The sequence below is a fragment of the Octopus bimaculoides genome, chromosome 22 (assembly GCF_001194135.2).
Source record: "Octopus bimaculoides isolate UCB-OBI-ISO-001 chromosome 22, ASM119413v2, whole genome shotgun sequence".
NCBI lineage: Eukaryota > Metazoa > Mollusca > Cephalopoda > Octopoda > Octopodidae > Octopus > Octopus bimaculoides.
The window spans coordinates 281,436-297,916 of NC_069002.1; the positions used below are offsets into that span (position 1 = coordinate 281,436).

General features: G+C 36.3%; 2 protein-coding genes across 3 annotated transcripts in view; one reads left to right on the forward strand and one right to left on the reverse strand.

Annotated features, from left to right (window-relative positions):
• Positions 1 to 10,874, reverse strand: part of LOC106878711 (aspartate--tRNA ligase, mitochondrial) — a 26,328-nt gene extending 15,454 nt beyond the window's left edge. The window contains exons 1-8 of one of the 2 annotated variants that reach the window (XM_014928003.2): positions 10,392 to 10,874; positions 4,672 to 4,844; positions 4,415 to 4,513; positions 3,360 to 3,458; positions 2,513 to 2,636; positions 2,105 to 2,151; positions 1,281 to 1,352; positions 449 to 553 (exon numbers count right to left, since the gene is read on the reverse strand). In XM_014928003.2, coding sequence (XP_014783489.1) covers positions 449 to 553; positions 1,281 to 1,352; positions 2,105 to 2,151; positions 2,513 to 2,636; positions 3,360 to 3,458; positions 4,415 to 4,513; positions 4,672 to 4,844; positions 10,392 to 10,491 — 819 coding nt within the window. In that variant the 5' untranslated portion in view covers positions 10,492 to 10,874. Of the gene's footprint in view, positions 1 to 448; positions 554 to 1,280; positions 1,353 to 2,104; positions 2,152 to 2,512; positions 2,637 to 3,359; positions 3,459 to 4,414; positions 4,514 to 4,671; positions 4,845 to 6,228; positions 6,514 to 10,391 lie in introns of those variants that run through there. The other variant, XM_014928004.2, reaches the window with a different exon arrangement.
• Positions 10,875 to 10,879: 5 nt separating this feature from the next.
• Positions 10,880 to 16,481, forward strand: part of LOC106878710 (rab-like protein 6) — a 21,597-nt gene continuing 15,995 nt past the window's right edge. The window contains exon 1 of the mRNA XM_014928002.2: positions 10,880 to 11,995. Coding sequence (XP_014783488.1) covers positions 11,875 to 11,995 — 121 coding nt within the window. The 5' untranslated portion in view covers positions 10,880 to 11,874. The remainder of the gene's footprint in view (positions 11,996 to 16,481) is intronic.

Genomic DNA, 16,481 nt, shown 5'->3' on the forward strand with positions numbered 1-16,481 from the left:
TGCGAGCTTACGTATGTCCTCAGCAGTTACAGCCCATGTTTCACTGCCATGTAGCATGGCTGTTCGTACACATGCGTCATACAGTCTGCCTTTTACTCTGAGTGAGAGTCCCTTTGTCGCCAGCAGGGGTAAGAGCTCTCTAAACTTTTCCCAGGCTATTCTTATTCTAGCAGCTACACTTTCAGTGCACCCACCCCCACTAATAACTTGGTCGCCCAGATAGCGGAAGCTATTGACTACCTCTAGTTTTTCACTCTGGAATGAGATAGAAGTTGTTTCCTGTTTGTTTACAGTTTTTATTGCACCTGAACATCTGCCACAAACAAAAACTAACTTCCTAGTTAACCTGCCTTAACTAGGGAGTTAGTTTTTGTTTGTGGCAGATAAAAAATAAAAACACAATGTAAAAGGTAGAAAATAGAAGATGAATGGTAAGGATTAAACTTACCTGAGTGAACTCTGGTTGACGATCTGGTTTAGCACCTTCATCTCTGAAACATTTTGCAATTTGAAAATACCTGTCAAGGCCACCAGCCATTAGCAACTGCTTGAACTGTTACAAAAACCAAAAAATGGAAGACTGAGTCAGCAGAGGTGGTTGTTGTGGTTCCCACCCTCTCCCCACCAAGGGTAGCTCTGGTTGAGCAGATAATCAACCTTCTCCACCTACACTTCCTTCTCTACCTTTACCCTCCTCTTCACCCTCTTCAAATGGGGGTAGAATAATTGAAATGGTAGAAGTGCCAGACTGGATGCCTAGCAACATTTAATTGGTCTTTTTGCATTTTGAATTCGTCTTTGCAAGATCCCTGTCTTGTACCAACGGGATTTTGGTGATGTGATTGAATATTTTTTGCATGACATTGAAATATAGGTGTGAAAGGCTGGATCTGGCCTTTTCAACATAAAACAGGTAAAATATTTGGGCCAGATATGGCTAGTTTAAATACTAAAGCGTTAAGGCTAAAACCCACTAATTCCCAGCTAATTAGCAATGCAATAACAAACGCATGTTTCACATTAAATAGTCAGACGATATCAATCTAATAACACTGAATTTTTATTGTTCTTTACTTTATTGTTTGTTAAGTATTTTGATTAAATTTCTTTAAATATTTCTTATTAAGTGATAATAACACAAAAGAACAAAGAAATTAAGCTTCTTAATTTTGTTTCAGAAATTTACATGATGGGGTCGATAAGTAATCAATGATTCCCTGAATAAATCAAAGACAGAAGAATTTTGCCAACCCTTGTTATAAACAAAGAGAATACTTTACCTGTTGTGGTGACTGTGGAAGACTGTAGAACTTCCCTGGGGTGTGGGTGGGAACAATGAATTCTTTGGCACCCTGAAACAGAAAATAATTCCATTAAAATTAACTTGATATCTATTTAATATTTATTTATTTATTATAGTATCATATTTAGTAGACAAGAGCATTTGTGGTCGGCTGTTTGGTTGGTCAGTCAGTTACGGTTTTTCAACAGGTTAATCACTGGTTCACTGCATTTCTGGTGACTATAACCTGATGTAGAACAAATATTTCAAGAGACTTCATTCATAAAACATCAGCAAAAGATATATGCACTCACACATACACATATATACCATGGTCTCTTAACTCTCTGATGAAGTTGTAGAGGTGCTATTGTGACAGTGTGTGTGTGTTGGGTACCTTATACTTGGCAGAGCCCATCCTACACGAGGTGAAACCACAAATGATTTCATCCAGAAGGTGAGAAAGAGAGAGAGTCTGGTTGCTTTTAAATAAAAGGTCCAGTGACCTCACTGAAGCTTTGTAGCTCACTATTTTGATTCCAGAACATATGTGAGATACGTGTATGTGAATATATGTAAAATGCTCTGGTTAGCATTGCTTTCTGAGGTTCTGCAAGAGATTATTAATTCAATGTTTCACTAGAACCACTTCCTTTGTGATTGCCTGACTTATTTCAAAACTTCTTTGTCTGTTTAGTGTCAGTAAAAGACTCTTTGTCTAGTATTGTTTGTCAACTTGTGGTTTTAACCCTCAGAATAAAGCAAAGCATTGTCTCATCAATGTCTTGTGATGAGCAACGACACAAGGCAAACACAACTTACCCCTGGTGTCCTTCGAAATAAAACTGGTGTCTCTACATCAACAAAATCTACAAAAGAAGGAAAAAAAAAACTAAAACAACATATATCATCATCATGTGTGTGTGTGTGTGTGTGCGTGTGTGTGTTTGTGTGCGTGTGTGTGTGTGTTTTAATACGATCACTAATTAATTTAATAACATTGACAATGACTTAGCAATGGAGTGTCGTTAATCACATCCTTGAGTCTTTAAAAAAGGTGACTGTTTAAAACTACACAGGATTATATAATATTAGAAGCACATTGCCTGGAAAAAAAAGACAGGATGGGCATGGTTGGAGTGCTTTGCTCAACCAGAGCCTATATGGAGTTAAGCAACAACAGCATTAACAAGTCAACAAGAAACCTTTATAAAAAATATAAGAGCTTACCATGTTTATTGCAAAGAAATTCCCTAATTTTCATTGTCATTGCCGATCGCAGTCGGAGATTGTGTTGCATTCTTTGAGTCCGTAGGTCTATATACCTGTATTCCATACGAAGTGATTCTTTCACCTGATTTGAAAGAGGAGAGGGAGAAAGACTTAGAGAGACATACATTGAAAGGATGATAGGTGGATAGAGAGAGAGAGAGTGGGGGGAGGGATACAGATCATCACTTGGTTAGAAACAGGGTTTGGACCTTCTCCAAAATTCCTTTCAAATTTAAGATATTTGCAGATCATTGATGGTTTTTAGATAACCTGTCATGTGCCAGTATCTGAATTAGAAGAGGCATGTGACTAACCAGCTTTGACAAGTAGACATCATTGTTGTAGCAGGAAAAAAAAAAAAAAGACAGAGAAAGGGGGAAATAATATGTCTTTGAGCCAGAAATTGGCTCCTTTTAGAAATTGGCTAATCTGTCAGGTGGCTTTTTTTTTTGGCATGCAATGAACAGCAGCACCTTTACAGACGAATAAGACTTACATAATCCAAATCCATGCGGTAGGCTAGACTTTCCTTAAGACATCCAAAAGACAAGTGACGGATTAAGTCAACTAGCAAAAAAACAAACCTAATTTGGTTCAATGAGTTTCAGTGTAGTTTCCATGTGGCCCTAATTTAACTTTCGATGCTTGGGTAGAAGATATTTGCTCAAACCCAGAACTGTATGATCCAAAAACAAACATCTTAACCACAGAACCATGTCTGTGACCGTTGATGTTCGAACATAAAAATTGGAATCAGGGAAATTTGTCTAAAAATGGAGTTTATAAAAACTTAAAAATAGATAACCTCATGGAATTTCTTCATTTGGAATGGTAATTTAGTGCGACAAGAATTTAACACATGGAAATCAGAGAGCTTTACTTCAATACTTCCAGTCTGCATTTTCTGAAATAAAGAATTTGAAACAAAGTAAGAGAAACAAATAAATAACAGCAACAACAACAACAATATTAAATATAAAACAATTCTAATTTCAAAGACTAAAAATGTCAATTTTATGGTTGGTTTCTTTGTGTAAAAGATTGCCACTTGAATACAAGATAAATCAATGACATATTGGAATCTAAAGATATAAATGTTATATGCAGGATGCATTCAAAAAGTGTGCATGACTTTTGGCCCACTGTGTGTGTGTGTGTGTGTGTGTGTGCCTCGTTGTCTTTACATTGCATGTTAGATATAAGTGAATATCACAGCCATGCAACACATGTCATCCCTTTCAGTTGCTTCAGTCATTAGGCTGTGGCCATGCTGGGGTACCATCTTGAAGAACTTTTTGTCAAATGACTCAACCCCCAGCACTTTTTTTTTAAGCCTAGTACTTATTTTATCAATTCTCTTTTGCCAAACTGCAAAGTGACAGGGGCATAAGCACACCGACACTAATTGTCAAGCAATGGTGGGGAACAAACACATACACACACAAACACACATACACGACAGGCTTCTTTCAGTTTCCAGCTACCAAATCCACTCACAAGGCTTTTGTCAACCCAGGGCTATGTCAGAAGACATTTACAGCAGGGGACTGAACCTAGAACCATGTGCTTGGGAAGCAAGCTTCTTATCATCCAGCCATGCAAACATGTCAGGTTATGGAGAAATACTCTCTCAGCTGCAAACGAGTGGAGGGCTGGCAATAGGAAATGCTTTTGTCTGTAGATTGTTGAAGTAGAAAATTTGTCTCAACAAATTCCTTCAGACCCATGCAAGCATGGGAAAGAGGACATTATGATGATGATGAGAGTTCATTTGCCAATAAACCAAGTCTATTCAGAGATTGTCATTTATTGAAAAACAGAAAAATACAAAAACAAAACAGAACAAAACAATCAACTTACGTCGTTTTGTTGATCTTCTGGCCGTTTTATGACGGTGCCCTGCACTTGAATCACCGATTCCAAGGGTAAATTTGAGAGGAGAGGATGAAGTATGTCTTGCTAACAATGAAAAAAGAAACAAAGAATTCTAAAACTCCATTAAATTTGGAATAACAATAATTTTATTGAACTAATTTATTGCATCAGATTATTTAGTTCTCTGATGACAATGATGATGATGTTCTTTTTTAAATATCTCCCTATTTCTTTCTATTTACCTTTTCTGTTGGGATGAGAACTTGCGTTATTCCTTGCCAGTCACGTAGCAACAGGAACTGATCCAATCTTTTGTACTGGAGCCAACCACAGAGAACCACAACTTTGCCAACATCATCCAAGCTAAGTTCTCCACATGAATGACTGCGTGATCTGAGGTAACTGCTTACCATTCCTGTGAAACAAACAAATAATAAATGCATTTAAGAATTTTTTAAAAATCTTGTTGTTCCTTAACACCAAATTGGTCAACATTGAGCAGACATATAATTAAAGGCCTTCCAACCACGACCATCCTGTCTTTTGCTATGGCATAATTGCACTCTGGACTACGATATCCAATGAACTCTTTTCTTTTCTTTTACTTGTTTCAGTCAATAGACTGTGGCCATGCTGGGGCACCACTTTGAAGAATTCTTTGAGTTTTTTTAAGCCTGATACTTATTCTATTGGTTTCCTATGCTGAACTGCTAAGTTATGGAGATGTAAACACACCAAACCTGGTTGTCAGGCGGTGTGTGTGGAGAGGGAACAAACACAGACACACATAGATATACATACATACATATAAGATGTGCTTCTTTCAGTTTCCCTCTACCAAATCCACCTACAAGGCTTTGGTTGGCCTGAGACTATAATAGAAGACGCATGCCTAAAATTTCTTCCACCCGAATTGAGTTCTTCAATCATTTATTCCATGTTTTTTATTAATTTTCTATTAATTGTGCTATTTCTATCCAGCAACTTTGACATATTTATTATTGATCAAATAAATATTTTTTTTAAATATAAATTTATGAATAGGAATTTTATGAAATATCGTTATGCAACAATTTATTAATCGCTTTTTATATGAAGTGTAAATGTTGTAGATTCAATGGTTTTGAACAGAAAATAAATCATTATTGTCTGAAAATTCCTCACTTCACTGAACAGGAAATAGTAGACAAAATACAGTTTTTAGCCTCATGACAAAAACACTTTAAAACAAAGACCCAAGAAGAAAGAAAATTCTTTCAAACAGAAACACAAACCAGGTTTACTTTAAGATACATTTCTATAACAATATGCATATCTGTATATAATAATAGCTGCATGAATGTCGATTCATTTCTCTGGTCATGCTTTACATTGTATAGAGAGGTGGGGAGTGAAAGAGAGATACAGAGAGAGAGAGTCAATGTATGAGGTGAGGGATGAGTGAACAGGCAAGATTTTGTGTAAATGACAGAAATTATGGGGAATTTGGTTTTATTTTAAGAGTAAGATAATAAATAGTTTTCTTTTAGAAATTAGAATTCATTTCATTGTTTTGTATATAAACACCAAGAAATGTGATGGAAGTTGAATTATAATTATTGTAAGCCATATTTCTTGATATTACCTTTGGTGACTAAACTATACTTTAAAAATAACCTTTCACATGATACATAACACTCTAGTTTTGTAATCGATTAAGTAAATGTGACATGTTATAATAGAGTTATGTAACAGAACAAAATAAAAACACACACATAAACACACAAATACCAGCACAAAATGTCAAGTAAGAAATTAACCTTTTCATTTCATGATCATATACACCTGACTGAGGTCCTGATAAAGTGTCTTTTACACCTCGTCCATTATCTGTACTTAATTTAGGATAATTTACCCTTGTTCCGCAATCCCTCATCTACAGATTTGCTCATTAGATCATCCAAAATCATTATTTATCATTAAAAGCATAAAGATTGAGATTTCTTTTCCACAATATGTTGAAAGGAAAATTCTGACATTCACACTTTTCACAACACCATTAGCAGCAGCAGCATAGGGGAAGGCATCTAAATCAGGTTAGCAGACTCCAGACACTGTTCATTGGAACAACGCCATAACTGTTTGGTGTTTGACAAAAATCAATAACTAATCCTTTGCACTGTTGCAATAAATCGAATTTGATTGTTTAGCTTTGCATGAAAAGAGTTATGTATGAAAAGGTGATTGAAGATGGAAATTAATAAGTAATTAGCAAAATATGTATCAACAGGATCAGAAGAAAGTATCAATCTGTGATCATAGGTATATATCAACAGGAATGGTAGGCATCAATAGAAGATCAGAGGTATGACAGGCAGAGATGTGTATTAATGTGATCAGAGTTATATATCAATAATTAATCAGAGGTAAATATTAATGTTATCAGAGGTATGATAATATTAATATTTGACCAGAACCAGGTATGGATGGCACTCCATCAGTTATGACGACGAGCATTCCAGTTGATCCGATCAATGGATCAATCTGTTCATGAAATTAACGTGCAAGTGACTGAGTACTCCACAGACACGCATACTCTTAATGTAGTTCTCAGTGAACTGAAGCAGTGTGAAATAAAGGATCTTGCTCAAGGTACTGCTGGGAATAGAACTGCATGAGTTCTTGTGGTTGTGACCCCAAACCCTCTCAACACTAAGCCAGCCACGTCCAACAGAGCCGAGCATTGGTACGTGGTCAGAAGATGTCTCAACAGAGTAAGTTATCGATGAGTAATCAATATCTGATCATCAGAGGTATATATCAATAGATGGTCGGTTGCAGGTAGAGAAGATGATCAGAAGTATACATATCGACATATGATCACAAGTGTATATCAACAGGTGATCAGTGGTATATGTCATGTAATGAGAGGCAGTGAGGACAGGATTGGGAGCGATAAGCATAAACTTAATGCATGAAAAGAAGAAATGTGAGGAAGAGGAGATGTAGTTTGGTTTAGTGTGGTAAGGTGTTACCCTTTCTTTGTTTCAGTCATTAGACTGTGGCCATGCTGGAGCACTGCCTTGAATCAATCCCAGTCCTTATTTTTTAAGTCATTACAGTTTCGGGCAGTTACATTTGAGACTGTTCGATCTGGTTGCCTCCATATATATAAAATAACACTATGAACAACCAACATCGGGAAAGACAAGGTGGTTATGGTAGCAACAGAACTCTATAAAATGTACACAATGATCAGAACATTACAACCATTGTGTGAATAACATTATTACATACACACATACAATTATTTACACACATGTAGTCATATAAACACATCCATACACACACACGTGCTCTGTGTGTGTGTGTGTACAAAAAGAGAATTATGTCAAGGTTTATTTTTTTATAATTCAGTCATCCAAATATGTTCTCACACACACACAAGCAGATATGCATTCATACACACACACACACACACATGTGAATACTTGCACATAAGCACACACACATAAACAAACACATAGCATGTAACCTATTAATAGCAAAAGAGAAATGTTTTGAATTCCACAGGATTTTTTTGTTTTTCCATTCCAATAGAAACATCTGTGGCAGTTATTTCAAATAATATAATTCACAAACCGATGAATACCCCCAATAATTGGGGGTAATTTTTGTAGTAGAGAAAAAATACAAAAATATTTTAGCTCACATTTCTTTATTTGTGCAAATAAAAACTAAAACATTAAAGAACAATCCACATATTTTTCATCTTATTCCCCACCATTTCATTCAGAAAGCAGAATATAGAGCAAGCATCATCATTTAGCGTCTGTTTTCCATGCTGGCATGGGTTGGACGCCACACCAAGTGAAATTGAAATCGAACCAAATTCGACGACTCCCATGCCAACCTCTCCTTCGTTGGACACTAAACTCAGCTTGCGAAGACTTGTTGGGGCAAGTGAAATCGAAATTGTAATTGAACCAAATTCGATGACTGGCACCCGTGCCAGTGGAGTGTTAACAGCACCGTCCGGGTGTGATCATTGTCAGAGCAGCTGTCTGGCTTCCGTGCCGGTGGCACGTAAATAGCACCATTTGAGCGTGATCGTTACCAGCATCGCCTTACTGGCACTTGAAAAAAAAATATAAGAATTGGATGAGATATGATGGCTTGGCCATCTCTCCCCAGTTCTTATATTAATCATTAAATCCAGAAATACAACAACACGAGGGATAACGGTAACAACAGAACATAGTTTATTCTAGGTTGGTGTAGAGCCGTTTCATTCCTGGGTGAACAGGCATGCTGCTGGGATACCAAAGAAGCTTCGACCACATGTCGGGGTCGAGTTGTGTGAATACGTGTTGTCACCACCGCTGCTAGAGCGAAAAGAGATCGGACGCTATAGCTTTCTCTCCACCTGTTGCATTGCGCATGCGTGCTCGGGTACTTCCGCTGACGGCAAGTCCCTTGCACATGCGCAATGGCACTTCCCAAGATGGCGGCCAATGGCGGCCACACGCGCCACTACAAAAACATTCAAGCGAGGTCATTGCCACAGTTCATACAATGGCCAAGAATGAATCAAGTATACAATAATCAGCTGTCACATGTTGACACCATTTATGGATGTCTTCCTCGGTTTAGGGGAAAAGTTACTTGATTCAGAATGTTTCTGTTAATTGAGCAGTCAAGAACAGATTCCAGAACTTCTGGGAACACCACTTGACAAATATACCGATGCCCTATCCAAGTGAAATTTGTCTCTAAACAGCGAAGTACTTCGAAGTACGATCGTTGAGTTTAATGGCACTTTTAAGTTGTTTTCAAATTTTCTATTTCTCGGCTAGTTTCAAAAAACCAAAAAACCGCACTATTTTTTTAATGCATTAAAGCATAATTATTCTATACCGCCTCTTAGAAAAGTTGTATACTTGAGGGGTAAGCTTCACCAAAAGTCTACCAATGGACGTTCTCTTTGTTTTACGAATGATACAAAAAAGGTCTCTACCCAACGTGCACAAACTCTTCTTCTACTATATCTGCAGTGTCTCAACTTCCAGACACTAAACTAAATACTTTTGTTCCATTACTCCATAACTACCTTCCTTTCTAACTCCTCATACCTGGCCCCCATAACAGCTAGAGAGGTGACAAACACTGCTTTTTAAAGACAGACGAAAAAGAAAGGCTTTTTTTAAAAAAATTTTTCATGACGTATGTTATTCCAAACAGCTAGAAAGGTGATAAGCACTGTCACTCATTATCACTCTTTTAATATATTTTTAATAACCTAAGCGGATCCACAACAGCTGGGGAGACAATGAGCATTGAATAGTGTGATAAAATTAAAAAAGTTTTAATGGGAGAAGAGCAGACTTCTGACGTTTCATTCAGAGAATTTCCTTGAGGAAAGCATAAGTACGTTGAGAAGCAGGGACTAAAGTTGATGCACCTGGTTAAATAGTTGTGCAAAACATTAACCTTGCTGCGAAGCAGGTGCTAAGAGTGGTTTCCCCTTAATCGTATCTCCAAAATCCCCAACGACAGAAAACTTCGTGCAACGATTTTAAAGCATTGACATAATATGTGTGTGTGTGTGGAATATGTTAATTCAAATATGTTTATATTTACAACAGAGCAACCATAATGACTTACAATGTGGCAAATTTCTAAACTAAAGAAGTTTATAGAAACATTTGTTGAAGCGATGTACTAATTTCTCTTTAAAACATTAATAATAACAATTAAAAATGAGATCACAATTCAAAAGTTAATATTTTCACGAAATAAATTAACTTTCATAATAGCATTAACCGAAATAAAATATACTTCACAAACGAACTTAAATTAATTAACCTTGTACTTTTTGTATTTAACATTCGCCGGTTAAAATGACTTTCTCATTTGCTTTTTACAGAAATAATTTCGTTTAAAGATTCCCAACAGAAGATGATAAATTAATCTCATTACTCACGGAGCATAGGTCTTCGGATGATGTTTAATCCATTCTTAAAATCGAATAAATTTAATTTTTTCATATTTTGAATTAGCGAGCTTTTCACATGTCCCGCCATGGTGTCTGCAATACTTCTTTTTATATTACAAAATTAGAAATAAAACATTATAAGACTAAGTAAAATTAATTTTTTTTCACACTGATAACAACTCTGTATTAACATTAATAATCAAGGAAAAAAGTAATAATCGATTGTTTATGTTATATAATTAATTCCAGATATAATGTCATCGGCATAATTATTCATGTTAAGAAGTATGTTAATATGAAGTTTCGATTCGGCAAGATTAATTTAAGCTTCTTTATGCAACCTGAAATCGTATTTGCATGACAGAAAAAGCTGCCAAGTCTTGGTTGGCGACAGAACGAATGAAGTTTCGTTTCATCAAGAATTTTTTCGGTAACCTGATGACAAATTCATAATAAACAGCTTGATAAAAAGAAGCTGGTTGGCGATGGAACAGATAAAGTTTCGTTTCGGCAACATTAATTTCAGGATTGTTTTAATGCAACCTGATGATGAAATCGTATTTGCTTGGCAGAAAAAAATGTCTTGACTGGTCACAGAACGAATAAGGTAAACAACAGCAATAATTCCCAACAATTTTGATATCATGCTTTGAAATATATATATATAATTTTAGTACAATGTAATGCTGAACTGAGATGTAAACAGAAAAAGAGGGAAGAGTGTTTGAGAAGAAGACAAAACAGCTTTTATTTGTAAATAGTTGTCACCTTTTATTGATTTCCTTGCCATTCGAGTCTGGATTGTTATTAAAGAGATTCAACTATTTCTCTCTCTCTTTGACATTCAAGTCTTTCAGCAATTCAGGAGAATGCGTCTGGATTCATAAAATACTTTAACGCGTACATTCTTCTCTTATCTCTCTTTAGTTTTTTTTTATTTAAATTTAAATTTTCTTCTTATCGAAGCAACAACTATGTAAGGAGGAGAAACCTGTTTGATTGGGGACACCCCCTTTTATATATAAACAAAAAAACAAACAAAAGAAGAAGAAGACAAATATATATTCTTGGAAATTCCAGCTTATAATGGATGAATGGTGATGAAGGAAAAGACAACACATTTCTATGTCTGTGGTTTATTTGAACATTCTACCTGTTCGCAATTTACCCTGTTGCTCGATCTTGAAACATTTGCCGCAGAAAACAACGGAAATAGATCCGAGAAAAGACAAGACATTTATAAGCAATCTGTGATTGTACTGTGCTTTACTTGAAGCCACTGACGGACCCAAAATGATGCTCATATCTGGTATTTGCTGAGGTTTTGTGAAAAAGTCAGTTATATATAATGCAGGAAACACAGTATAAGAGCTTCAAAAGTAAAAGGAAAGTTTGCAAAATAGTTTTAAAAATAATTGCAGGAAAAGGAAACCTCTGAATAAATATATATATTATACACGCATACCCCAGTATGTCTCTTTTTCGGAAACTTCTTGGTGGCAATGAGCCGATCAAACCAGCAACTCCACCCGGACACCAACCCATGGGGGCCCAACTTCAGCGAAAATTCGCAAAAGGAGTTCAATATAACAGTAAGTAGTCGTGTTTATTGTTCCTACACTTCTTCCTTCTCCTGTATTCTTGTTTTCTGTTGATTTCTCTTTGTGTACACACACACACACACACAAATATATATATATATATATATATATATATATATATATATATATATGTGTGTGTGTGTGTGTGTGACAAACACGCCTGCTTACTCCATTCTCACTCCTGATCTAGTTTTTTTTCTATTTTCTGTCTAAACATTTGAATGAATAAACATATTCTCATCCATCCATCCAAATATCGATCAAGATTCTATATACCAATCAAGCCATCGAGCCATTTCTACCCCTCTACCGGCTGTCCTTAAAGTTTTAACACTGAAACCGTCACAATTCGCAGCCATCTAAATGGATATTCGAATTATCAAAAACCATATTTGTAATCACAAAATTTAATGGTGTATGGACATTTTTTTTCCATATTATGAACTGAACGTGTACATTTAGACACCTAGTGCGATAGTCTGATTATGTGTATAAAACTGTGGTTATATATAATACACACACACACATTCAGTATACGTTATACGTTTTTTTACCTGTCGTTTGTTTATTTACAATACATTTTTTCATTTATACATGTGTGTGTGTTCAGTTCTCTTATCTTGTTTATATTTTCAAAGTTGCAACAAACGAGTGTCCTAGTTTTCTGCTGCAGTTTCCCTTCCTTAATCATGTCATGTTTTATTGCTGACTTGTAAAGAAGTATTCTGATTAACTGAGCAGACGAGACAAACGTGTGCCGACGGTAAACAAGTATTTTCTTAAACATGGATGGACTGGCAATCAGATAGTGGTATGTTGTGCATATCTTATCTGTGAATGATTCCCCCCCCCCTCCATACTCTAGACGTTTCACACTACAACCTTGAGGGATCATGGAAGAGTGTCTTGTTACACTGGCCCCCAAAGTTCCGTTTCTGTACAAACCAAACTCTGGTATACATGAATACCGGAAGTAGGACCTTTCCATTGATATGTCTTAGATTCTCTACCTGTCCCCACACGCTTCCAGGTGAGCTCGTTCACATTTATTAGCAGAAACAATGTCGCCGTGTTTTAAACAAGCAAACCACATTATTTGCTGTCTATAAGAGAATATAATTCATTTTTGCGGGTGGTTTGATCTACCACCATAGTTTACAAGACTTGAGCTGTGTATGTGCTACAGTAAAATGCCAATTGTCTTTAACATCATTGTCGGAAGAGTTTAAGGTAGCAAAAAATTCACTGCCCCACGATGCTATGGGATTTATTGGGTTTCACTGTTCGTGCGACTAAACCAACAGTATTGACTAGAACCATATGGCGTATGAGAAAAATTGCAGAGGCTGCTGTAGAGACTCTCAAAATGAAAGGGGGTAACAGGAGATGAAATCATGGAATTACACTGGACGAATTGTTTTCTCAGCCGAATGATAAAGGTAGCCAAAATACTGGGACCAACAAAATTCCTTGCATTAAAAAAGGGAGACATGTGAGGCAGAAGCAGCAGAATCAGGATGCTAGTAAGAACAATATAGGATCCATGTAGAGCAAGGACAGTTTGGAATACAGCTGAGCTAAGGACAGCAAGCACAGAAGACGTGGAAAATGGAATTAGCCAAATTAGGATTTCTGTGTTTACCTCCAGAAACAGTTCTGCAACCATAGGATGAATTTGCTCAGATAAAATGCTTAGTTTTGACTATTAATTTTGCCATGAAGGAAAACCATTGGGCCAGCAGATTTCCAAGATATAGCCCATCCCTCCCCCCCAGATCATCACAGATTCTTTTCCATGTTTAACAGCTGGAAGAAAGCAGTCTGGGTCAAATGCTTCTTTTGGCTGTCTCCACATGTATATTCGGCTGGTGGTCAGAAATATGGTAAAGGATGACTCATTTGAAAAAATAACATTCTTCCACTGTTCTAGGGACCAATTCTGTGGGTTTTTACTCCACTCTAAACGCTTTGCAACAAGATTGTCTCAGAAATAAAGTATTTTGTTTCTTTTTACATGAAATATGTTTACAGAAGTGTTTAGTGTCTGTAATCAATGTGCACACACAAACAATCCCTCTTTACAAATAGACAATATTTTGAATTAAAAGAATGAAGAAAAACCATTATTCTCACAGTTTATGTTGCTAAAGTAGCTGCTATTGCTTTCATGGCTATTGTTACCTTAATTATAATCTTTAGTTTTATTGTCATTGAAATGACTATTTTAATGTGTAATTTAACTATTAGCAGGACTGTCATGTCACAGTCTAATTAAATGTAAATTGTTATAAAATGCATTAAATTTTTCTATTTCATTGATAGTAGTTTGACAGCTTTCTTCACTGAAAACAATCAGGTCAGATTGAAGGACTTCCACAAAGGAGGAGGACCTGGTAGGAATGATTGTTTCTCAGAGCAAAGTGGGAGTGAATTTTAGACATGTTTACATGGAAGATTTACAGTAACAGTGCTAATTGCGACTGTCAAAACAAACACACACACACATGTATGCGTATATATAATATATACACATATGTGTATATATAATATGACACAAGGATGGAGGATATCGGGCTTTTATAGAAGATCACAACATTTGTTTCTGCACCACCCCAACCTTTGGGCGGGCTTGTGCCCATTCTCCTTTGCTACCATGAGGCTTTGTCAGAGCTGGATTTTCTATGGGGAGCTTTCCCTTGTTTACCCCCAAGCTCAGTTTCTAGATATGAGTGGTCACAAGACCAAGGCCTCTACCACGATTTTTAAGAAATGTAATGGAAAACTAGCTCAGGAAGGCAGGGACACTACTCCCTGAGACCCCTTTCGGAGCCCCCCTACCTAAATATATATATATGATGTACCTAAGTATATATATATATATATACACACCAGGCTTTAACAAAATATGTACTGGTGTTAATTTGTTCAACTAAAGTTCTTGAAGGCAGTGTTGCCCCAGCATGACTGCAGGAATATAGGAGTTTTGCAGTCAAGAAGATACATGGCTACCTCCTCCTCAGTTGGAGGGAGAGAGAGACATAACGGATGCATTCCCTATAATGTATTATGCAAACCTGAAACATATGTATTAAATGAACATGTGTGTGTCTTGCAAGCTTCTTGATGTGAAACCATGTGTTGAAACAGATATTGTTATACATGGGGATGGTCATATTTTGCCAATTAAACATACTATAAATATATATTTATGAAAGCTTTTTCCAAAGTTAGTGAAATTGTTGCTCTGCTCAGAGAAAGTAGGAAGTTGAAGTGATTTATACAGCTTTTTATTATCATTTTGGAAGTTCAATCCAGCGGCCGACCTAATTGAAATCAAATATTGGTATCTCAGCTGTCAGATGGAATTAGCTCTACTGTTTTCACAGAATTAACCAACTGTGGTAATACTGCTTACCATTTATTGATCAATGAAGATGCCAACTGTGGTATTTCTTTTTTATTAGTTTTTCAGAAAGACATACGTTGCAGAGCATTGCATATTTTAGGTCATTGTCACTGTTTATTTTATTTAGTTTCATGGTTTTTAGCCTGTTTTCCGTATGCTTAGAAAGAAGAAAGACTTGTTGAGAAAAAATGGTTAAAGATAGGCTGTGTACCAAAGTTTGAAAGCAGTATTTAGTTCCATCTTCACTAGTGTTGTTAAACTGGTGAGAGGTGAATTTCTCTAACTCTAACTTTCCTTGAAGTATTGGATCTGTTAACCAGTGGCCAATGAAACTGAACTATTTAATGATATATCATTTCCTATACTGTTAACATCTCTATTACCATCTTAGCTCTTCAACTATTTCACTTCTTTAATCATCTTACTAGCCATCTTCTCTCACTCGTCATCTCACCTCTAAACCATATCATTCTCATAAACCTCTCCTCTTTAACCTTCTATAACATCATTTGAGACACCTTATCTCACAAGCCATACCTTCTCTATTGCATCTCTCTTCTATGACCCTTTTACTCACCTTACCCTAATTAATCATCATTAGTCTGCATATTCACCCTGTTTCGATAACTGTCTCCCATTCTAGAACTTTCATCTTTCTGTCTATTTCGCCTCCACAGCCACTTCCCCTCCATAAGCTTCTCACTAAAGACAAGCACCAAAAAGTAAATGGTAATCTGGCAGCAGAATAGGTTATTAGCCAGGTTCTACCTTGGTCTACAATGATTTCACTGACTCTGTTAACGCCCTCGGGGAAATGCATGACTGTAACGCCGTCCATTCTTTATTCTGATGTCAACAGGAAAAGGTTGACTCCCCACTCACAGACATCTCCGAAATAATTGAGTCTGTTTATTGATCTGATGTCAGAGATGGAGGTTTCTTTAAACATTTTTGTTATCAGATATTTCACAAGCAATAATGAATATATATATATAGGAACTGTGTGTGTGTGTGAGAGAGAGAGAGAGAGTGTGTGTGTGTGTGAGAGAGAGAGAGAGAGAGTGTGTGTGA